Source organism: Stegostoma tigrinum, chromosome 5 (assembly GCF_030684315.1).
Source record: "Stegostoma tigrinum isolate sSteTig4 chromosome 5, sSteTig4.hap1, whole genome shotgun sequence".
Taxonomy (NCBI): domain Eukaryota; kingdom Metazoa; phylum Chordata; class Chondrichthyes; order Orectolobiformes; family Stegostomatidae; genus Stegostoma; species Stegostoma tigrinum.
Window position 1 is genome coordinate 86,122,327 of NC_081358.1, and position 25,359 is coordinate 86,147,685.

General features: G+C 39.7%; 1 protein-coding gene across 6 annotated transcripts in view; it reads left to right on the forward strand.

Moving 5' to 3' along the window:
* The window catches only part of LOC125451714 (copine-3-like), a 40,181-nt gene extending 23,311 nt beyond the window's left edge, over window positions 1–16,870 (forward strand). For all 6 annotated transcript variants that reach the window (XM_048529240.2, XM_048529244.2, XM_048529242.2 and 3 more), the window contains exons 9-16: window positions 4,812–4,898; window positions 9,801–9,860; window positions 10,495–10,628; window positions 11,156–11,210; window positions 11,299–11,350; window positions 11,994–12,127; window positions 13,811–14,047; window positions 16,367–16,870. In XM_048529240.2, the coding sequence (XP_048385197.2) occupies window positions 4,812–4,898; window positions 9,801–9,860; window positions 10,495–10,628; window positions 11,156–11,210; window positions 11,299–11,350; window positions 11,994–12,127; window positions 13,811–14,047; window positions 16,367–16,474 (867 nt within the window). In that variant the 3' untranslated portion in view covers window positions 16,475–16,870. The remainder of the gene's footprint in view (window positions 1–4,811; window positions 4,899–9,800; window positions 9,861–10,494; window positions 10,629–11,155; window positions 11,211–11,298; window positions 11,351–11,993; window positions 12,128–13,810; window positions 14,048–16,366) is intronic.
* The last annotated feature ends 8,489 nt before the right edge of the window (window positions 16,871–25,359 follow it).

A 25,359-nucleotide genomic window follows, 5' to 3' on the forward strand; every position in this document is an offset into this window, starting at 1 on the left:
TGTGGAAGTGAGTTTCCGTGTTCTAATCATTCCCTAAGAAAATATGCTTTAACCTAGATGTATTAGTAACTATCTTGGTGTTTGGGTCCATTATTATTGTTATTTCAATTCAGGTATAAATTGCAATATCTTTAGTTACTTTTACAGCAACAGTGCCCTAAAGGAGTGACTTTAAGATTGTTGCATTGACTGGAGAAGTTTTAACTCCAGGAATATAACTTGGATATTGAAGTTCACCCAATTTTTGAACATTAGTTGTTGAAAATTAGGTACACTGACTGGTACATTTTTTTGTCTCAAGCAAGGGTTCTCACCAGGTACGTAAAGATGTTTGACATGTTTTATTTTACTCTAATGCTTATATTATAATAGTGCCTACATTTCCAAATAATTTTAAATGTTCAACAGACCTGTGTTTATTGTGATTTTATGGAATTCACAGAATCCCTACAGAGCAGATAGAAGCCATGTAGCCTATTGAATCTGCATCAACCATTCGAAGGGCATCAAATCAAGATTCACGCCCACTCACTCTATCCCGTAACCCCTGCATTTACCATGGCTTATCAGCCTAGACTGCACATCCCGTGGTTTAGCACGACCAATTCCTTAACCTGTGAGGGGAAACTGGAGCACCCACCATAAATCCATAGAGAGACAGGGACAACAAGCATACTCGCTGCCCGCAGCCACAAAAAGCTGTGAGGCAACAGTGTTAGCCACTGTGTCACTGAGAATTATATCTGATGAAGGTTCTTGCAACACTTAGCAAAATTACATTTTAATAAATTGTTTAAATTCTCACATTGTTGCTAATTTGTTTGGCTACAATGACAATACCCATCCTATTTCAGTGATGTACCTTTGGACAACTTGACCTAGTATCTCTGCATATGGCTTTGCATCACATTATTTGCTAATGCTGTAGTATAGCACTTTAGGCAATCCTTTAAAAGCTCTGTAAAGGGTAGATGCACTCAAACATGGCTTATGCACAACATAAAGGAGAAATACCTCCAAGTGAAATTCCATTTGTGGGTGTGGCAGGTTAAAGGATAGAAGAAATAATGATGAAATAATGAAGTATCTCGATAACAATGATTTTTGAATACTTGCATGTAATTTAGCTGTGAGTATGAACTGTGAAATTGAGGGTGAGCAATCTGTCCTGCTGACACTGCGGCATGTCTGTACACTGATTTGGTATTTTAGTAGTTTACTTTGACAGTTCTTTTTTTATAGCCACAAATAACATTTTATGTAACTGTAATCTTTCTGTTGATCAGATCTGATTTTTATGTATGGTTGAGAATATACTAGGTGTGGCAATTAGTTCTGTATGTTGTGTGGAAAAGGATAACACCAGAACTTTGAATACATATCCTTCACTGTCCTATTACTAGCACTGTTGAATTAGCTGCAGGTATATCAGTGATCAAGAAGAGTTAAAAATGGGAGAATATGAACATGCACATCCTCTAGAGAAACCATTTGATTTCTTCGTTTCTTTTCTTTTCCATGGCCTCTGGTTCAGATTTCTCCTAAGGTTGCCCCTGTTCTAGTCCTGAACCTGCATCATTCTCTATGTATCTAAGCTCGTGCTCTACTTGTACATACAGGGTGAGCAGATCGGGAGGGGAAAAGAATAGGTACATTTTCCAAGGGTACAGGCAAAACTGGAAGGCAGGGGTGCAGGTTTAGTTGGCACAGTGAAATAGGTGAGGCGGGTTTATATGTGTATGTGTCCTGACAGAAATGGTGGAATGTTTCAAGGACAGTTGGGGGTGCATGGTGATGGAGTTTTGGAGGGTTTTGATAAGAGTTGGATTGGGGAGGCATTATGCTATCATAAGCTGCTGCTCCCTTGTGGCTGAGTGCACTGCGCACTTAGGAATGCACTGAGTGGTTTCTGGGCAGAATCCAGTTTACAGGGCACCTTGAGGTGTTTAAGCCTAGACGCAAATATCAGTGAAAATTCTGCTGCAATTCTGGAAAATCCAGGACAGATGGTCATGCTGAGTCCGAGGCACCTACCTCCTGCTTCCTTAATTATTTTCCCAATAAATCACAGATCATTCACCTTGCTATTCTGGACCCCGCACAGCTGATATTGTTAACTGATTCTTCTACGCAGACGCTGTCTCACTTATATTCAAATTTGGTGCAAACCCTCAAAGGCCCCCATAAAATAAAGCCCAACTTCAACTGCTACCCCCAAGACCTCGCTCTATTTACTTGAAAGTATCATTGATTACCAAATCTGTGCCCATCTTTGTCACAGCTCTGTATTTCAATCTCTTCAATCAGGTTTCCAACACTGAAACTTACTTTATAAAAGTCACAAATTATGCCGTATGTAACTGTGGCCATGGTAAACTATCCTTCGTTATTCTTCTCAACCAATCTACAGTATTTGGCATGGTTGACCATAGATCACGCCATTTTCCAGCTGGATTGTACCTGTATTTGCCTGGATCCATTCTTTTTTAAATCGATTCATGCCCCGAGAATTATCTGCAATGACTTCTTAGCCACATCGTTATCTCAAGAGTACTCCAAAGCACTCATTCTTGATCTCTGTTCCTCACTTACAGTACTTGCATGCTGCCCTTACCCAACATTACCCAAAAACACAACTTCAGGTTGCATATGTTCATGCTGTCAGTACTTTGTTCTGCCTCACCGTCAGTGTGAGGCGAGAGTGACTTCACTTGACAGCAATACAGCATTTGTCTGACTGTGGCATCAAGGAGCTCTAGCAAATCTAAAACCAATGGGAATCATGGGGAACACTACAAAGAAAGTTGGTTTTAAAGGCCAGTCATCTCAGTCCCAAAGAACTATCTGTAGGATTTCCTAGCTCACTTATCTTCAGTTTCATCATCAATGACATTCCACCTCTTGTAAGGTCAGAAGTGGGGATGTTCTCTGATGATTGCCCATATTTGGCACCTTTCATGACTTCTCAGATACTAAAGTAGTTTGGGTGCAAGTGCAGCAAGATTTGGACAAAATTCAGGCCTCCGGGTATCAGGTAATGTTCTTACTATACAAGCGTCAGGCAACAACCATATCCAGAAACAAAAAATTTCAACATCTCCTCTCTGTTCAGTCACATTATTATCACTGAATCTCTTCCATGATCGACATCCTGGAGGGGTACCATTGATCAGAAACTGAACTGGGCCAGCTATTTAAATACTGTGGCTACAAAAAGCTAAGCAGTCTGAAGTGAGTAACTATTGTCCTGACTCCCTAAATCCCGTTCACCATCTACAAGGCACAGGAATATAATGGATTACTCACCATTACCTAGATTACTGCTGCTCCAACAATACTGAAGAAGCTTGACACCATCCAGGAGGAAGTAACCTGCTTGATTAGCAGCCCATTCTCCACTTCGACGTGCAACTGTTCATCACGGGCATCTAGTTGCTGATGCGCGTTCTATTTACAGGATCTACTGAAGTAACTCACTAACGCTCCTTGAATAAAGCCCTCTAAATCTACCTTCTCCACCATCTTGAAGAAGGGCAGCAGAATATGGGACCACTACCAACTATAATCTCTCTTCCAAGCCACACATGATCATGACTTAAAATTATGTCTCCATTCCTTAAATGTCACAGGATCAACATTGTGGAACTCCTTAACTCTGCTGTCCCTAGATCCCAAGGACGGCAGTGGTTCATGAAGATGACTCATCAATTCTTTCTCCAATTAGGACAATGCGGAATGGAGCTTACATACTGGCTTGGCCAGCAATGTCCACACCTTGTGATTGAAAAAGAAAACACTTTTTATTCTCTCGATTACTCCCTTGTCTCTAATTTGCTACACACCTTGTCTGACATCTTATACTGAATGAGGAGAAATGTCCTCCAAATAAATATTGAGCAGGCTGAAGCTCTTGTCTTAAAACTCACTCACAAAATCCATTCCATAGTCACCAAATACCTCCTTCCCCTTGGGATCTTTAAAGCAGATCCAGACTGGGATTAATGTTATATTTAACACCAAGATGAGCACACGTCCAATTTAACTTTAGGACCTGCTATTTCCAGTCCATAATAACAGTCAACACCACTGTACACAACTCAGCTTGTTGCTGAAATCTTCATCTGTGCCTTTGTTACATTTACAGTTAATTAGACCAGTGGTGTCCTGACTGCCACCCATCATTCCCCCTTCATAAACTTGAGCTGATCCAGAACTCTAGCCCCCATCCTAACTATCAAGACCCATTCACCCGTCAGCCCTGTATTAGCTCAGCTACTTTAGATTCAGCTTAATCACTAGATCATTTTTATTGTTTTGATCCACATTTTCAAATCTCCACAACAACCTTCCTTGTTCTTATCCAAATAATCTCTTCCAGTCTTAAAATCCTGCAAGATCTTGTTCTCCTCCAATTCTGGCCTGTTGCATGTCCCAGATTTTAATTATTCTATCTTGTGTCTTTAGCCAACAAATGACTAAGCTGTGGGATTTCCTCCACAAATCTCTTTTCCTGTTCAAATGTCTCCCATCTTTCAGTACGCACAGTCATTGAAAGTATTTAAGACAGAGGTAGAAATGTCATGATTAGGAAAGGGATCACAGGTTACAGACAGAAGGCAGGAGAATGGGGTTAAGAAACATATCAGCCATGATTGAATGGTGGAACAGGCTCAATGGGCTGAATGGCCTAATGCTGCTCTTATGGTCTTATTGCCTTGACGATTTCAACTTTAAATGTGTTTGATTATAAAGCCTGTTATAATTTCATCTTATGATTTACCGTCATATAGTCCATGGTGTTTCTCTTGTAGGCAGAGTTTGAGTGTATTAATCCAAAGAAGAAACAGAAAAAGAAAAATTACAAAAACTCGGGAATAGTGAGTTTTAAATTTTGTCAGGTAGGAAATGTTGATCTTTATCTAATTCTGAGTTGTTTTATGTTGATTACAATGGTAATTTCTTTTAATGTTATTTTAGTTACCTTCTTTCTCATCTGTTTATTTCTGTTTCATTGTTTCTGACACGCTCTTGCTCTCTCTCCTCTCTTGCTTTCTGTTGTGTCACACCCATTATTCTCAGTTTACTCGTTTATGCTTGAAGTCTCAGCTGCTGCTTATTTTCCAATTTTAATCCCAGGAGTGCCACTGGCCTCAGAAGCTCTGTTTGTTGCTCCTATATCTTTATAAATGTTGCAGCATTGAGTCAGCAGCTTAGTTTTTATGCTGACAATCAATCTATTTGGCAAATACATTGTATGGATGTTTTATTCTTCATTCTTTCACAAGATACAGTGCATTGCTGGCAAGGCCAGCATTGTTGCCCATTCTGAATTGCCCTTGAATAGAGTCACTCATTCAGAGGGCAATTAAGAGTCAACCACATTGGAACTGGAGTCCCATGCAGGTCAAATCTAGTAGGCCTGGCAGATTCCCTTCAATAAAGATCATCAGTGACCTTTTTGTTCAAACCACACTTAGTGATAGTTTCATGGCACCATTATTAAGCTTTTAATTACAGATATTTTTAACTGAGTTTAAATTCTACCTGCTACCATGGTGACAATTGAGCACCTGACCTCAGTGCATTAGTCTGGATATGTGGATTATTAGTCCAGTGGTATTGCCCTAAAGCAATGCATCCTATGTTTTAAAAACTGAATTGCTGCCTCCCAACTCAGTACTGGAAACCACTGAATCATGTGCCATTGGCCTGTTGTGAGGATTGACTGATGCAAGTAGTGAATTGGGCCGAGGGGCTTTGAGAATATATTGGATTGCGACAGCAAAGAGTGAAAGAAAGTGGGCAAATGTTTGCCAGAAGAGCGGAAGGCAGGAAAGAAAGACACAAGAAGAAAGGAGAAAAAAAAGTAAGATAGGAAGAAAGACAAAGGGTGGGATGACAGCGAGGTGATGAGTTGAAGGACCATGAGGGGATATGACTGTCCGTTGCAGCCCACGTCTCTCCAAGGCCATCATACAGTTCTAGCCTTGTCCCTTTTTGACCCCTAGGTATAGATCCAAGAAACAGGCAAAAAACTCTCCCCAAAAGCTCAGCTGCTGCCGATGCTTAATCTATACCTCTCCTGTTGACTGTCTTGTTCAGATTTGGGAGATTCATTTCTGCCCTTTTGATGTTTTGAACTTTGGTCTACCCTGCCTGAGCATCCCCACTTCTGCCACTGTTTTCCCTGTTGATGTTTTGAGTCTACAGCTACACACCCGCAATATCTCTGTCAGGCTTCCGACCTATCCAGAACTCATGCTGTAATTTGTGGCTTGTTCTCCAATCATTCAGTTTCTCATCCACTGTATCCCCATTCTTCATGGTTCATTGCTCTTGGAAATATACTTTTTTGATTCTTAAAAAAAATTTAAAAGTTTATTGCCTAGTTCCATCTTTTTGAAGCTGAACATTACAATAGGATAATATGTAGGAGTGACAGAAATAATGCATGAAATGCTTGGAGAAAACACAGATTGGTTCCTTCCTCATACTTGAAGTGACAAGCTCCAGCTATCAGCAGTTTGCTTTGTGACTGTAATTTGCACCTGAAAAATGATGGCGAATTTAATGGCCAAATTGTTCTGTTTTTTGACTGCAAATACAGAGGAAGCATTTTAGAAACTGATAGCTTGTTTTGTTTATGGGGTAAGATAAAATGTTTTGAAATTTTAAGAATTTTGCATAATGCGAGGCAGTCGGTGAAATAACTCCACAGAGGCTGTTATCCCATCATTAAGTCACTCATTATTTGCGCACAGAGAGTCCTTGGCGCTGATCCAGCACCTACACAGCCAGCTCTCGGAGTGAACAGGATGTCTGATGCTCCTGTTCACATCTGTCAGCCAGGGCTCCCTGATTAGACCAGATTAACAACCCCAATCGGGGGAACTCATTCTGTGAGGTCTACCTGATTGTCTTTACTACAATCACTATGTCCTTCTGGTTTGAAGATATAGGCTGGTTCTGTTTTTTTTCTGGGCGTTTTAACATTGCCTCTGCAACAGGCAGTATGTAACACACATTAGCTCACCTCTTGTGCCTGGAGCATCTCGGATAAAGTTCATTCTCCCCTTCAGGTGGCAAAGGCATCGAGGTGGCAACATCTACTGTGTCTATCTCAGATTACAAGGTATGTTTAGCAGGGTGAACCTACAGGTTCTGGGACAGTTGGAAAGGCAGTAGAGGAGCCAGGCACAATAGTCCTGCACCATTTGCAAATTTATACCTTTCTTGTGGCCCACATGCTTGTTCTGGACTGAGGCACCCACCCAAACTTTATACATCACTGGTTTTGACCATGAACCTTACCTATGCAGGGCAATTCCTGTGGTTCCTATACCAAACTTCATCCCTTGAAGTAAATTGTTCTTCTTGCTTAGCAGAGTCTTGTTTCCAGCATTGGCATTCCCTGAGGCCTGGAAAGATTAGATTTAACCCAGTGTGGAGGCTTCTCCCCATTAGCCACTCTGTTGGAGATATTCCTGTAGTTGCGTGAGAGGTGGTCCTATAATTAAACAGGAACTGGGCAATTTGGTATCTCATGAAGTTGTAGGCTGCTTATTTAAGCCTGGTTTCAAAGTTTGAACTGCTCTTTCTGCCAGACTACTAGATGATGAATGGTATGGAGCTGTCCTTGAATGTCACATGGCATTTGACTTTACGAAATACTGAAATTCTCTGCTGGTAAATGATGGCCCATTATCTGTGACCAACACTTCTGGGAGCCCCTGCATTGCAAAAGCTGCGCATAGATTTTCTATCATCATCCCTGTGTTTAGCGAATGAGCTCTGCACACTTGCTCACTGTGAGTGGGTGTCCGCAATGATTAAGAACATTTAGCCCGTGAAAAGACCTGCATTGTCAATGTGTAAGTGAGTCCAGGGTTTACCTAGCCATTCCCACCTATGTGGGGGAGCTGCTGGCGGTAAATTTTGTCCTTGTTGGCACCCTGGGCGCTGTCCCACCAACACAGCTATGTCTGCGGTCAATCCAGGCATAACCTCCTGCCCACACCTTCATTTTGGAAACCCTTGATGGCCCTGGTAGAGTTCAGCCAGTATCTGCAGCAACCTTTGCTCAGGACAATCACTCTTGCTTCCCCATATTAATATGCCATCCTTTACTGTGATCTGGTCCCTCTGGTCCAAAGCAGTTGCAGTTCTGGAATAACGGTCCTCTGGTTTCTGCCATCATCATCAGCCATTTCTGTTTTTCCAGGACCGGATCTTTCTGCGTCCAAAGTCTGATAACATCAGCTGTGACTGGAAGTGTGCCCAGAAAATTTAAGATCATTCCAGAGTCTCCCAGTGGCTATACCACAGGTGGTGTATCTGCCAGTGGGAGGTGGCTCATTGCATCTGGAATTGCCACCTGGCTTCCCAGATGGTGTTCCAACTTGTAATTATGCGCACTTAGTGTTAGAGCCCACTGCTGAATTCAGCCTGAAGCTATGGGTTGCACTGCCTTGTCCACTTTACTTAGACCTAGCAGGGGATTGGGATCCTTTATTATTATGAATTTACATCTTTAAAGGTATTGGTGGAACTTCTTGACTCCAAATATGACTGCCACACCTTTCTTTTCCATCTGGGGATAACCACACTCTTGCATTAGCCAAACTTCTGGATGTATGCGCTATTGAGTGCTCCTCTCCATTAGGCCACCTATGAGCTAAACCTAGCCTGTTGCCGTATAGGCATGTCAATACCAGATTTCACTTGGGATAGTAGTTTGCCAACGTCTTGGAGGATGATAGGTGTTTCTTCCCTTCTCTGAAAGCTACGACTTGGCTATGTGACCATCTCCAAAGCTGACCTATGATGAGGAGTTGACGCAGTGGTGCCAGTTTGGATGTCAGGTTATGTATGAACTTTCCATTATAATTCCTCAGCCCAAGCAAATACCTAAGCTCCGGTACAGACCTGGGAGCCCGGGCCCCTTTGATCACCCTCACTTTATTTTCCAAAGAATATAACCTGGTCTTGTTGACTCTGTAGCCCAATGGAGTACACATTTTCCACTTATAAAGCGTACGCCTACCTAGGAGAAACTAAGGTCAAAGGACTATGTCCAAGTTCTCTAAGTGCTCCTTATTCATTTTCCCTGTTTATTAGCATGTCATCCAGATAAATGGTGATCGGGGTAGCCCTTGTAAAGTGTTCTCCATTGTCCGCTGATGATACCCCAAATAACAGTCTCGTATATTGATACAAACCCTCATGGGTATTACTTGTAACATACTTCTGGGAATCCTCATCTAACCGCTCTGGATTCCTAGATATCTATTATTAGAGCAATGTGGAAATGGAAAAAGTCTGATAGCATTAGGGGATTGTCCTAACGAAGTTTTGTCACTGGACACAAAATGTTAATTCTGTTTTTTTCTCTCTATTGATGCTGGCAGACCACCTGAGTTTTTCCAGCACTTTTATATTTTTGTTGCGGTAGGCCCTAGATTTAACACAACAGGATTCTAAATCTTGAATGGATACCTGGCAAGTTTGGATTGATTATTTGTGACTGGAAAATCGGATGAACAAATTTCATAGCTGGATAAATAAATAAGTCTTTTGTCTCCCTGGAAACATGGATGAATGTGTGTCCACTTTAATAAAACCCAGATTTATTTTCAAATTGCAAAATTTAGTGTAATTTTTTTGCATGTTAGTAGTGCTTGGGAGAAGTAGGGCTTAAAATGCCCTGTTAAGGTGCTGACTTCCTATAGTACTCAAATGCTTAAGAAAACCTGAAATAAGACAACATTTTTGAAAGAACTAAAGCAGTGTTTAATTTGCAGATTGTGAAAGAGTACACTTTCTTGGATTACATCATGGGTGGCTGTCAGCTGAACTTTACTGTGAGTTATACATCCTCATTGATGAAATCAAAACATGTGAAGTTGGTCACTGCTTTGTCTGTTCTAATTATTTAAGTAAAATTGATTAAATATTATATACAAACCCAGTTGATATTTGGAAGAATGTGAGCTGCTATTACAGTAGCATTATTACTACTTTTTTTCAAATGACTTTTATATTTTTGGTCTTTTATTTCTGTGTACCCTGCCTTTTGGGGACCAGCTCTTTAATCTGCCAGGCTTTTCTTTTCTGTATGATACAATGTCATAAAAATTAAACTGTAAGTAAATATATCTCCCAAGCAAGTGGCTTACTGAGAGCGTAAATTACCAGTAGTAAATACAGCGTGAATCTCCATTTATACCTGTGTTGGTCCAAGTTTTCCAGCAAAACAATTGGTAAATTAACATCCATTTCTTTTACTTCAACGTTATTGTTGAATAGAAAGAACATTGATCCGTATTTAGAATTTTTAAAAATTACAGATATTGCTGAATGCGTCCTTAATTCTGACCATAAATGTTCTTACGTTACTTCAGTCAAATTTGTTTGGATAGACATTAAACCAAGTATCTGCATTCCACATTTCTCTCCAATAATATTCACAAATATTTTAATGTTTCTAAATTGCAGGTCGGAATTGACTTCACTGCATCTAATGGAGATCCACGTACACCCAACTCTCTACATTTTATAAACCCTAATGGATTTAATGAATACCTGATGGCCATCTGGTCTATTGGGACAATCATTCAAGACTATGATACGTAAAGCATTCATTTATCTTTTATGAAGTTAATGTTCCATTTCAATGTCTCCTGAAAAACCCAATATAAAATCTCAGTTTCCATATGAAAATAAAAGCTTTATGATACATATTTCTAACTATAGGAATGATATTATCTTCAGTACCTGTCTAGTACTAGTCAGATTTATGTTGGAAGCTATTTGTGGAAATATAACACTAAACCAGAATATTGTGAGGCTGAAGATTTTATGTTGGCCTCTGCTTTTGCAATAATGGTCAAATCTAGTTGAACAGGTTTTTTTCTATTGCCACTAAAAATCTATCTTTGCCACCCATAAGACATAGGCTGTAATGGTGGGCAATTTGTAGAATGACCATGTAGGCCAGGATTGCCTTGAAAGCTAACATACCATAGTTTGCGTACCACAGGTGGTTATCTGGTTTCTAATTTCTTGAGCTATTTATTATGAGTCACTGCTGTGGTATTTCATCCTTAATTATTAGTAATTTACATGCAGGTGTCTAGTTATTGTTGTATATTTACAGAGACAAGTTATTTCCAGCATTTGGATTTGGTGCACAAATACCTCCAACCTGGCAGGTAACAATAGACAATTTGTAAAATAGATGTATTCATATACCTTATTTGTGTATACAATTCATTCCATGCAGTGGCATTTTTCCTGTAGGTATCGCATGAGTTCCCACTTAACTTCAACCCTGAAAACCCATTTTGTGGAGGTATGAAACATCTATTTATTTTGTAATATAACTTCACACGATGATGCAGTAGGGAATAGTGCGGTTATTACACTTCCAGTTAAAACGTCGAGCTGTTAATGTGACATTATGTAGCTCACTGAGGGCAATTATGAATGGGTAATAAATGCCCGTAGTCAGCAGCTCCCACATTCTGTGAACAAATGGAGGAAAAGAATACTTTGTTGTCATGTGAAAGGAACTCTGTTGATTCTTAAACATGTCCTGCTGTTCCTTATTATGAGATCTTGTTAAGTAGAGGCAAGAATAGGCTATTTGAGCCTTGAAGCTTACTTCGCAATTTAGTAAAATCATGATTGATCTAATTGTGGCCTTAACGCCACTTTCCTGCCAACCTGTACATGACCCTGACTCCCTTATGGATCAACTGTCTGTTGAACTTGGCCTAGACTATTTTCAATAGCTCAGCCTCCATTGTTCTCTGTTATTGTATTCCATTGCATTTCACACTGTGTTTAGTTATTTCATGATTGCTTAAGTAACAACCAGCTCATAATGAATCCCTCATGATAAAGCATAATGGGGTCAGTGTCCTGAATCTAGCATCATAGGGGATCTTAACAAACGCATTGTTTGATACTTTGTCACTAATTGGATTCTGTAGGAGTCCAAGGTATAGCTGATGCCTACCGCAACTGCCTTCCTCAAGTCAGGTTATATGGACCCACAAACTTCTCTCCAATAATAAACCATGTGGGAAGATTTGCAACTGTAGCAGCACAACAGCATAAAGCCTCAGTAAGTGTTTCTTTATCTACAATTTCACCCACTTAAAGTAGCTTTGACAGGAAGCTTCTCATTATACCATTATGTCAGTGAGAATCGTATGTGCTAAATTTGAATGGACAGTGGTAACGCAACTGTTTAGAATTTAAAAAGCTGTTGATAACAAAGGATTAAATGTTTAGGACGTGGACAGACCGATTTAAAATTCAAAACCATATTACTATTTTGGGAGGTCAAAGAGTCCTTGTTAAATATTTTTGTTTTGCTGAAGATACGGCTTTTTACTGTGTGTAGTTCCATTGACAGGGGAATAGCCTCAGTACTTGAAATAAAAATAAAACACTGCAGGTGCTGGAAATCTGAAACAAACACAGAGAATGCTGGACAAAATCAGCAGGTCTGGCAGCATCTTTGAAGAGAGAAACAGTTAATGTTTCAAATCCTGTACGACTCTTCTTCAGAACTCAGGTTTTTCTGTTTTTATTCACAGATGCTTTCTGACCTGTGTTTCCATTTATATGTTTTTTGTATTTTATTACATAAATAATGGTGAATTCTGATTTGTCCCTGACTACACATTTTTCATATAGTTCTTGATGATTAGGAGAATGAACTTGCTTTTACCCTCGTTTCTTGGTGGAAAATTCTAGCTTAATTTCCAGTGTAGATATATTGAACTTGGAATTTTCTTGCCCAATGTTGTGGTAATTTAAAAACATCTTTTGAGTCTTAGTCCAGTCATTAGAGCCATTATTTAAGGATATGTTGGAGACACATTTGGTTACAAAGTCCACCAAGCTTTCTACCATGTCAGTCAACATGACAATTTTAAAGTCTTAACTCTCATCTTTTGCGACAGTGTTTTATAGTTCACTTGTCATCAACTGTCATAGCATTTACATCGCATATCTTTACCAATAAACAGGACGATACTGTAGATGTCCCTTACATGTTCTCATTAACCCTGTGAAATGTTATCATTGTTGGCGCTGTCAATAACTGTCAACTTCACCTTCTTGCCTGCTCCCTTAACACATCAAAGGTATTACTTTGTGAGGGTTGTTGTTTAACTTGTATTCTTAGCTAGGTTCCCATAGAATTGACTACATATCTCATCATACGTATAGCCTTGCTTAGATTTGCTATTCATAGCTACATTTTGTCTATTCTAGAGTTACTAATGTGTATTTAAATATTAATCATTAATTTTTTAAATAGTCTTACTTTAGCCTGCGCAACTGTGTTCCATATTAGGAAATGCATTTGTGAGGACAGAATAACTCTTGACCTTCTTTGTAATTTTGATGTGAAGGATTGGGCATGTTTTTGTTTACAAATGTCAAGTAACTGCTGAAATATTTGGCAATCTCTGAAAGTGCTCAATATTTTGATCTTGTGTTTTAGTTATACATTCATGATTTACCATTTAGATACCTAATGAACATGTTACCATATTACATTAGTGACATCTGATTTTTAAATAAACTGAGTTAATATACAAAGTTCAACAAAGGTAATAAAATCAATTTGAACACGTGGTGGTTGTTGTATGAAATAATCTCCATCCAGCTGTTTTATTATGTTTGTAACCAAACTGTTCCTTAAGCTGTGCTTTGTATTAGATCTTAACGATTTAATCCATTTGCTCCATGTGATTTTAATTAACTATTTATTCTGGGATTATTATTTTGGCAGCAATATTTCATCCTGTTGATCATCACAGATGGCGTGATAACAGATTTAGATGAAACAAGACAGGCCATTGTGAATGCTTCTAAGTTGCCAATGTCCATCATTATTGTTGGTGTTGGTGGAGCAGATTTTAGTACCATGGAATTTCTGGATGGCGATAATGGTGTTCTCAGATCACCGACTGGAGAAGTGGCAATCCGGGATATTGTCCAGTTTGTGCCATTTAGAAAATTTCAAAATGTAAGTGTGTAACACTGTACACCAATTAAGTATTTATGAATCTTGGCTTCACAGCTTTGAAATAAACTAGTGTTGGACTAGACGAATCTATGAAGCTTTGTAAAATCTTAAATCATCTTCACAAGGATATTAAGTGTAACTGGTAAAAGTGAAAATTATTGAATTAAGAATATTATACTGTGCAGCTGGGATTTCTTGGGATGTAGAAAGAAGCAGATCTTAAAATTTTCTTTCTCATGTCTCTAACTATTTGATGACCTGATATAAGATACAAGCAACAAAGCTGAAAGTGTTTGTATCTAGGGGGTCCCTTTAAACATGCCTGTTTATGTAATGGGAAAGAATTTTGTTTTAGCTACTTCTACCATTAAATAATATATTTTTGAAAAGAAAACCCACCTCACGTGGATTGTGTAATTATAGTGTATCATGGCCATGTAGTAAAGTTTGAGTCACAAATGAAATAAAGCTGATAAAGGGATTGTTCTTAAATGCCAGTGAACAGCATAACATCAAATCGTTGAGGCGAAAACTGTTTACATTGTGGATCTTTGAATGGTTCTTAACAAACTAGCACAATAAGTTGATTGCACCAGATTATGTATGTTAGAAGTTCAAAAACAGACATTTAGTATGAGGTTGCAAAATGTGCACGAAACTCAATACCAGAAGAGATGCATTTCTGTTCCTGCAGCGAATCATTGAACAAAAATTTCTTTTAACAACCACAGAAGTAGAACAGTATGGCCCAGATTTTCCACGTGTGGAATTGAAGTATATTTTTGGCATTGGAAAGCAAAAGTAGCACCACAAGATATGCTCTGACCTCAGTTAATCTTATGGGCATGGGTCATCAAAATAATTTTAGAAGATACTTGGGTTTCCACCAAGTACCCAACAGAAAAAAGAGTGAAGATATATTTGCAGTAGTCTGTTGATAAGACTTTTAACAGTTTTGAACCAGGAAACTACTCAAGATTTCCAGTTTTTTTAAATTGAACTTGCCTCATTCTGTTGCCATAGCAAACAACCCATTGATGGAAAAGGGAACGTTGGTGATGCATCATTTTGGTTGAAAATTTCAATATGCCCACTTTGAGCAGAGCATATATAGTGACCATCATCTGTCCCTTCCATTTGGAAATTCGGTGGTGTTCCCTCTTTACACTGCATCCATTGTCCATTCATGTTCCATTTTTGTTCCAGTTTCACCCAGATAACGATGGAAAGAAGGAGCATCAGTCAGTGTTTATGTGCTCAGATTTGGTAGCACATAAAAAAAGTCAACTTGTCAAGATAATTGTATTCAGCCTGCCCATATGTACGGAAGTCATTGGTTAGAAGTTTCTGTTTCTAAGCTCTTCAGAATATAATTTCCTGACCATTCAGTTAAATTACTGGCTGGTGAGCAAAGAACAAAAATATCCATCCATTCTAACAAGCATTGTTTATTCCACATGGGATGAGGGTGAGGTGTACTTCATTTTGCAACATCATGTATACAGAATAAATAGAAATTGTTATCACTGGTAAGAGAACCAGTATCCAAAGGATGAAGGTTTAACATAATTGGCAAAAGGACCAGAGATAAGACAAATTTTCTCTTAAGCAACAAGTTATGTGCTCGAATCCCCTGCCTGGAAGTATTATGCAAGTAATTTATACAATACATTTCTATAATATGCAACATAGGAACAGGCCCTTCAGCCCACCAAGCCTGTGTTGATTCCCAGTCCTTATTTAGACCTGCTACTTATTGCCCATGTGCTGTCACATCCACGTGTTTTAAACGTTGCTCACGTGCCTGTTTCCACCACCTGTACTGGCAGTGCATCCCAGGCATCCACCATCCTCTGTGAAAAATTTTCCGTACACTTCTCCCCTAAACTTTTCCCCTCACCTTGAACCTGTGCCGTTTTATAGTTGACCTTTCCACCCTGGTAAAAAGCCTCTCACTAGCCACCCTTTCTGTGCCTCTCATAGTTTCATAGACCTCAATCAGGTTGCTCCTCAGCTTCTGTCTTTCCAGTGAAAACAATCCGAGATTATCCAGCCCCTATTCATGATTAAAAGTTTCAAAGAAACTTTCAAAAAGGAATTTAATAAGTACTTAAAAGAGAAAAATTGAAAGGTTATGCTGGAGGAACAGGGAATGAGACTACAGAGTTCTTCCAAACTGTCACCATGGGCTCAATGACTTCTGTGTTGTATAATTCTGTAAAGACAGTGCAGATTAACAGTTTGTGTTTAATGATTTACTGTTTGTTTTCCATGAAATTGTTGTATTCTAGGTAATGAAATTCTCATTTCATTCAACAGGCACCCAAAGAAGTTCTTGCACAAAGCGTACTGGCTGAATTACCTCAGCAAGTGATGTCCTACTTCAACACTTGCAAACTCAGTCCACCGAATGAGCCAAGTGTTTAAATATCTGAATGTTTGGTCTGATTTCAGTCATGATCTACAAATATTGGAGTGAAAAATGTTCAATCCTACAGTATTAGCCACTAAAAACTTTTATGACATATTTTATATAAAAGTGTTTCAAATGTATATGAATCTAAATTCAATTACGTGTTAATATTTTGAATAACCTTGATAAAACAGTATAATGACATTTGTCAAGGTTTAACTAAATTGCATGATTTTACAATATTGTGTGAATCAATGCAATAACGGTTTATTAGCTGTCTAGTTTGTGGCATCTCTCGCACCCTTGGTCCTTTACGTTTGCAGTTCTTTGAGTTGTACCTGTTCTGTTGAAAAGTTATCTGTCTATTTTATGAATACTAAAGGCTACTTTCTGGTTTTAATTTTCACTCCCATCATTGCAGTCTGTTTTCTTTAAATTGTGCTACAAATTTCTGTATTATTCTGCAGATATTTTATTTTGAAGTTTATAACTTTCTGTTGGGAAATGTCCAATTTGAATTCTTAGACTGGGGCCAAAAACTCATACATGAAATAGGTGCTTTTATTAAAAAATTGAGAATGGCTAGTGTTTTTATTTTTTAGCATCATCATCATATTTAATTGTGAAAAAAGTTTAATAAGGTCTTTAAAGATCTGCTAAATGATAAATCCAGGCTATGTTCTTAATGCAATGATCAAATATCTCTTTCATTAGCATATTTTTGAAGTATAAATATCTATTGCATTGGTCACTTCAGCTTCAGCAGTTTAAAAACAAAATAAATCCAGAATTATAGCTTGTATTTAAAATAATAGCAATGTATCAGACAAATGTTCTTAAACATATTGACAAAGTTATCATGTTGCATTAAAAATTCAACTGCTCAGTTAAATATGTTTCCAAATTCAACACAATAACAAAATTTTGACATGTACACCTGTTACTGTGTAAGATATTACAAACTAAGACACTTGAAGGTGTTTTGATAACAGGATTTGGTTCTGTATGAATGTAATTAGTTCAGCTCTTTGAAATGTAATTCAGGTATTGTATATGCTTCAGAATAGTGATCATAGAATGCATACACTGAACATAATTTACTAACAAATAAATCACAATGTGTAAATGCACGAGATGCCTTTACCATCCATGTTCATGTAAAATTCATAAGGTCACTGTTTCCATGGTTACTTTTAGAGGGATTGACATTCATGTGTGATTTGGGTTCAAATGGAATGTTGTAAAACTCAGCAACACCAAAGAACTAACGTTAGTTCAGCATTAGTCCAGGCTTCCTGTACAGTAATTTGGTTGACCAAAGCCGCGTACAAATCCCAGGTCTGAATCTAATGCCACTCAGGCAAGGAAATATTGCAGATGTTTACAATGACAGGTTAACGGCTCATGGTGTACATTATCGTATAAAATTTTATCATGATTTGTCAACACTAGTCCATTCTTTGGTCCTGAGCTTGTGGCAAGTCCAGTTGGGTCAAATATTTTTGCCTTTGGTTCTTGATCCCCTGATCCTTCATGGCTGGTTTCTGCACTTGTTATTGTTACAGTAGGCTGGTTTGGCTGGAATGGCTGGTTTCTGCACTTGTTACTGTTACGGTAGGTTTCTGGGTGCAGACCCACTTCTGTCCTGTTAACATTCCCAGTTTTGTTGAACGTATTTCTAAACCATTTTGTCATTTAGCCCATTCTTGGAGTTGATATTGAAGTGTTTATGTGCAGTTATAAATGAGGGTGGCGGCAGTGATAGAAAGCTGCAGAAATTACTTGTCAATGTCGCAGTTGTTGGTTGACCTGTGGAGGATCTGCACAGTATTGTAATATAGTTCATTAAATTTAAGCACAGGGTAATAACTTCACTACTTTTTCTTCCTTCTCTTTCTAATTTTGCTGCATTAAAAACCATTGCATATCACAATGAGGCTAAGTTGCCCTTTGTGCAGTAGTGAGCTGTTCCGTTGTACAGTAACCATTCAATTGTTGGAGTTATCGGGGAGTCAGTTAGTATTCTCACAACACATACCACTATCAACATATTGACTTTCAGTTCTGAAATCACTGCCACCCAGGTGGAAAGATAGGTTGGCCACTACCATAATTAATGTGATCAGAGATAATGGGAACTGCAGATGCTGGAGAATCCAAGATAACAAAGTGTGGAGCTGGATGAACACAGCAGGCCAAGCAGCATCTCAGGAGCACAAAATGCTGCTTAGCCTGCTGTGTTCATCCAGCTTCACACTTTGTTACCATAATTAATGTGGCTCAGTTTATTTCCATGAATAATTACTCCAGAAAACAGTTTGTTCAATCATGATAAGGACTTCTATGGCCCTTCTCTTGCCTATCCACCCAGATGCAAGTATAACTAATCATTATTACCTAAAAGCTCCAACAACTTAGGCACATAATCTGTTTTTCTGGGGTGTCACACCTCATCCCCCACTTGGGGGGACCTCATCGTGTTCTGTTCCTACATCTACTTCAGTCTACTGATTCTTGATTTTATTGTCTCAGTTCATGCAGCTGATTGCACAGCTCTGTCAAACAGTTTAACTCTAGCTCTTCAGGGTCCAATTCCTTTCTACCATTCACAACATCCTCTGACAATTTCTCACCTTTCCAGTCATTAGCTCATATAGAGTTACTCTGGTCCTTTTTACTGGTTTTGCCCCGAGTCCCATTAAGATATTAGGCAACAGGTGTGTCCAGACACTCCGGTCTCATGGATGGCTTTAGCTAACCCTCTCTTTAACGTTCCATTCATACCTCTAAGATGTCTGAGATCTGTAGGCAGCAGAAGCTGAGAAATTTTTGTTTGATGCTCAGCAACTTCGAAACCTTTAATTATTTTTCCTAAAATATGTGTTCTCCAATCTGAATCCATCTGTACGTATATCCACTATTCAAGGATTACCTGTCTTACCGTTCCTTGAGCCGCAGTTGTAATTGACAATCTCTTGTTAGGCAAACTTTCACTCACCTCATAAATTGAACCACAATGTCCAAACAATAGGTCTTTCACTGACTTAATGGAGAGGACTTGTGAAATCAATTTGTAACTATTCCCGAGCAACCTTTGGTCAGAGCTGGGGTGACTGCAGACTTTGACCTTTTTTTAAACACTTCTTTCTTGGGACAATGGTAATGCTGGATTGCTCAACCTGACTTGCACTTGAAAAGGTTGTGTTGAACTGCCTTCTTGACCTGTTGCAGTCCATGTGCTGCGGGTAGACCCACAATGTAATTAGCGAGACCCATCAACACTGAAGGAAAGGCAGTACATTTCCAAGTCCGGATGGTGAGTGGCTTGGAGGGAATTTGCAAATGGCAGTGTTCCCATTTAGCTATTGCCCCTGTCCTTCTAGATGGTGGTGCTTAGAGGTTTGAAATGTGCTGTATAAGGATCTCTGGCAAATTTCTGCCGTTCCCATGACCACTTAATATAGAAGGATGAGGACAACAGATCCATGGGAACACTACCACCTGCAGGCCAGTCACCATTCTGGCTTGGAAATATTATCACTTTTCCTTAACTGTAACTGGGTCAAAATCCTCAAACTCCGTCCCTAAGGGCATTGTGGATCCACCTACAGCACATGGACTCTGGCAGTTCAGGAATGCAACTGGACACCACCTTCCTAAGGTCAAATAGGGATGGGCAATAAATGCTGACCAGTCAGTGACACCCACATCCCATGAATGAATTTTTTTAAAAATTGTGATTATCTATGTGTTACCTCATTCTCTTTACATCCTTTGTCCTTCACAAGGAGTTGATGTTCTTTACTGGCCGTCTTTCCAAGAAAAAGCAAAGATACCTTGTAGTTCTGAGGTAACAAGGTGTGGAGCTGGATGAACACAGCAGGCCAAGCAGCATCAGAGGAGCAGGCAAGCTAACATTTCAGGTCTAGACCCTTCTTCAGAAATGGGGGAGGGGAAGGGGATTCTGTAATAAATAGAGAGGGGGGGGGGAGGCAGATGGAAGATGGATAAAGAAAATAGGTGGAGAGGAGACAGTTGGGTCAAAGAGGCGGGTATGAAGCCTGTAAAGGTGAGTGTATGTGGGGAGTTAGGGAGGGGATAGGTCAGTTCAGGGAGGATGGACAGGCCAAGGAGGTGGGGGTGGGGCTTGAGGAGGGAGGAATGGATATGTGGGACAAATGACAGGGAGGCGGGGACAAGCTAGGCTGGTTTTGGGATGCGGTAGGGGGAGGGGAGATTTTGAAGCTTATGAAGTCCACCATTGGGCTGCAAGGGTTCCCAAGCGAAATGTGAGTTGCTGTTCCTGCAACCTTTGGGTGGCATCATTGTGGCACTGCAGGAGGCCCAGGATGGACATGTCTGAGGAATGGGAGGGGGAGTTGAAATAGTTCGCGACTGGGACGTGCAGTTGTTTGTTACAAACAAAGCATAGGTGTTCCACAAAGTGGTCCCCGAACATCCGCTTAGTGTCCCCGATGTAGAGGAGGCCACAATGGGAACGGCGAATGCAGTACCACGTTAGTGATGTGCAGGTGAACATATGTTTGATGTGGAAGGTCTTCTTGGGGCCTGGGATGGGGGTGAGGTGGGAGGTGTAGGGGCAGGTGTAGCACTTCCTGCAGTTGCAGGGAAAAGTGTTGGGGGTGGTGGGGCTGGTGGGGAGTGTGGAGCGGACAAGGGAGTCACAGAGAGTGTGGTCCCTCCGGAAAGCAGATGAGGGTGGGGAGGGAAAAATGTCTTTGGTGGTGGGGTCATATTGCAGATGGCGGAAGTGTCGGAGGACGATGCGTTGGATCTGGAGGTTGGTGGGGTGGTATGTGAGGATAAGGGGAATTTTGTTTTGGTTGTTATTGCAGGGAGGGAATGTGAGGCATGAGTTGCGGGAAATGTGAGAGACTCAGGTTTTTCAATTTCATTTTTTGAAATAAACTCAGTAAAATTCTTCATGTTGAACTCAAAGATAAGCTTTATCAATAAAGGAAATTCAGAACACTTGGGAATTTCTTCACGACTCCATCCAGGTACATAAGCACTCAGAAAATTAAGGAAGCCAGAATAGGTGAGGAGATCACGCGCTTTGGTAAATCCAGACAAATTAAGATCAGTTAAGGATGTCAGTATCCAATAGTAATTTTCTCAGTGAGTTGGGCCCAATCATTTTCCTTCTTGCTGGGAAACCGTATCAGCAACTTGAAGACCGTAATATAGGGTCAGCTGCTAACTCAGCCCAGACCTCGTATTATTCCAGAGGTTAAACTGCGATTGACTTAGAATTCCAGAATTGTGTACGTAATCAATTCAACAAGCTCTGATTTCAATTATGGGACAAAGGTGGGGTTTTCAGGTGTTGAAGACCCATTTCGCAGGGCTAATTGGACAATAAGTTAAGAATGCGGCTTTGGCTCCTGATCAAAATTTCCCTTGTAAGGTAACTATATATAAGTGCTTGTTTTATCATTATTGGTTTTGCCTCTGTCCAGAGATTGGATGGAGGCAGGCATTTTGTTTCCCAAGTCTTTTGTGTCACCTTTAGCTGGAATCTGTATGCTTCAGTGGGCTCAGAAGCTTCTGGAAATATGATCACGTGATTAGCCCCAGCCATTTTGAATCCAGAAAAGTTGCCCATTTTAAAAAGAAACACTTCAAACATGAAAAGTTAGAACAACATTGAGTTTCCTTGTTAATTTCTCATCATACCCTCTGACCATGACAGTTACAATCTTCATTGACATACAGTGTGGAAAGGAGTTTGAACAGAGGGAACATAGAGGACAATAAACTGATTGCAGGTGAAGAAGGAAGAGGGACTCTAGACAGGAGTGTGCCTGCACCCACAGTCTTCAAGGACCTTTTCTCTTAGGTCAACTTGAGTAAGGAGTCATGCATGTGACATCTCTCTTTAATAAGGAAATACTCATGAAAATTGTTAGCAAACCTTTGTCTTTAGACCAGGGGAAGGAAAGTGCTGTGGGATCTTTCTAAACTGCTACAGGAGATATCAAGTTCTTGACCACTCATGTAAAGTCGGGGAACTCTTTTCAATTCCGGACTAAAGTCCTCAGTGTTAGGTGGTGATATTGACTTAATGGTTATCTGTGTTTACTGTCTCTTCAATGTCTGCCTCGAGGCCCACTGGCCCCTTGTCCTCCAATCCACCTCCTACAACAAGGCTTCCATTAAAGAAACTCGGAACACACTCTGTGCTCTCCTGTGCCATGTTTATTCTCCCTACAGGTCAGACACACTTCCCCAGCTGTTCCCGGCTGTGGTCGAATTGAACCTCTTTATAAACTAGCATTAAATGGTGTTTGTTTCGCATGAACTTGCAGACCCTGCTGAGGTGAGCCACTGAACAGTGCACTTTGCACAAGAATTCATGGTGTTATAGTTCACATCAACACTCTGCCTGTCAAGAAATATGTGAATGAGCAGAAGACATGATACCTCTGGAAAGGAGTAAATGACACCTCTGCCAACAGAAGCTAATTTATTTCCCCTCATTAGTTTCTGTAGGCTGTGGCTCTTAACCAGTAAATCTAAGATATTCAAAGTGTGAGCCAGTTGACCTTTGCCTCCTGCAAGCAAGTGAAGTTACTGCAGAAGGAAGACTGAGGAGCAGTGGAACCTGCCAACCAAAAGGCTCATCTCAGTGAATCTTGTGAACATGGGCAAGTGACCTGCCTTCCCAGTATTACCCTCTGTCGTGACTCATTTTTGTGTGTGTGTGTGCAGGAGGAGTTTCATAAGGGGATTAGATTTTAACCAGGGTTATATGTTAATGGTTGGTAAGTATTTACTTGCAGATAAAGCCTATTTATTTTTAATAAATAACAGTTTTTGCTAAGAACACAAACTTGGCCAATGGTTTCAGTCAACAGGTCTAAAAGACTGTGGAATTTTCATACTTCTATATAATCTTTAAGTTTTGCGATGACTTTGCACATAACAGGTCTTGATCTCTAACAAGCAACTTTGTTGAGGCATTACAGCATAGCATCAGATATCATAGATTTCCTACAGTGTGGAATCAGGCCCTTTGTCCAACAAATCCACACTGACCCTCAGAGCATCCCACCCATACCCATCCCATCTACACATCCCAGGCAATTTAGCAAGCCCAATCCACCTAGCCTGCACATCTTTGGACTGTGGGAGGAAACTGGAGCACCCGGAGGAAACCCAAAGGGAGAATGTGCAACCTTCACACAGACAGTGGCCCAAGGGTTAAATTGAACCCAGGTCCCCAGTGCTGTGAGGCAGCAGTGCTAACCACTGAGCCACCATTCCGCCCACGTAATTCTTTAAACACTTTCTATTTTCCTCACTCATTTTTTTTAAAGCGCACTGTGGCAATGCAACCTTCTTACATCTAAATGTAGACATGAAAAGCTTTCATAATGTTCTTCAGTCATAATATTTACACAAAATCAAACCAATCACCACTTCAAAATATAAACTTTATTAGAAAAATTACCACCACCCCCCCAACCAATCATGGGCATAAATATCCCTAGCTAATATTAGTTATGAAAAGGGTCACTGAACTCAAAATATGAACTCAGTTTCTTTCTCCACAGATGATGGCAGCCTGTTGAACTCCTCCAGTTTCAGGTTCTTAGCATCCACATTTTATTTATTATAACTTGATGATATTGTTTCATCAGTGAGTACAATGTACTGCTGACCGCTCAAAATTGACAGCTGATGAGTGTTATTTCACAGTACAGGTATTTTAAAACAATTTTCCATTATTTTTCAGTGTATTCTTAAATATTTTAACGTAATTAAATATCAATTTTATTGTTTGACCAAGAAAACGAAATATCTATTTACCAAGCAGAGGATTGAACTAAGAAAGTAAACTGTCTAATGACTAACTCGTGTTGGTATTTGGATTCTATTCAACTCCAGAATAAGATTTATTGTCAGCAAATAACTATTGACAACAAGTGCAATCACTATTTTAGAATGAAAACTAACAGGTTTTATGGACTTCACAGATTAATTGCATGTCGGCCTATCTTTCCATAGACTCTGGGACTTCTGAAGTCTTTTTGGTTCCTTGACTTAATCGTTTTGCTCATAGCATACTTCAAAGTTTTGATTTAGTCAACTTAACTTAATTAAGTTCTTATTAGGGTCCATTTAACCAAATACTGTTCTTCTTAGGGTGGCATGGAGGCACAGTGATTAGCACTGCTACCTCACAGCACTATGGATCTGATCTGATTCCAACCTTGGGTGTCTGCCTCTGTGGAGTTTGTACATTCTCTCCCTGTCTATGTGGGCACCTGCCAGGTGTTCCAGTTTCCTCCCACAGTCCACAAATGTGTAGGTTGGGTGGATTGGTCAATCGCCTGTAGTGTCCCAGGATGTGTAGGCTAGGTGGATTAACCTCAGTAAATGCAGGGTTATGGACATTGAGTGAGACTGTGGTTGGGATGCTTTTAAAAGGGGTAGTGCAGATTTGATAGGCTAAATGGTGTCACAGTAGGAAAAAGCTGATGCTGAGTACTTTCTGCTAAAAACACCTTCCTAACAATTATGTGCTATTTGCACTTTCTTTAGCCTTAATAATAGTGATGCTAAGATTGACTTCATACTTATAGCTGGATACCTTACAGAAAATCCTTAACCTGAGTAATCATTGACTGGTTATGTTCCTGATACCTTTCCACAATTTCCATCTTTTCTTCCAGCAAGAGCCCACTTTAGCAACATCCCTCTCGTTAAATGTATAACTGTGGCTAGTGCAAAGCTTCCTTGGCAAGTGCCCTATTTTTCTATCATTTTTTTCAAGGTAGCCCTGCAACATTCAGCCCAAGTTGTGCATCTGTGACATTACAACTGTGATGTGAGATTTGAACAAATGGATGAAGTAGTGATTCTTTATTCCAAT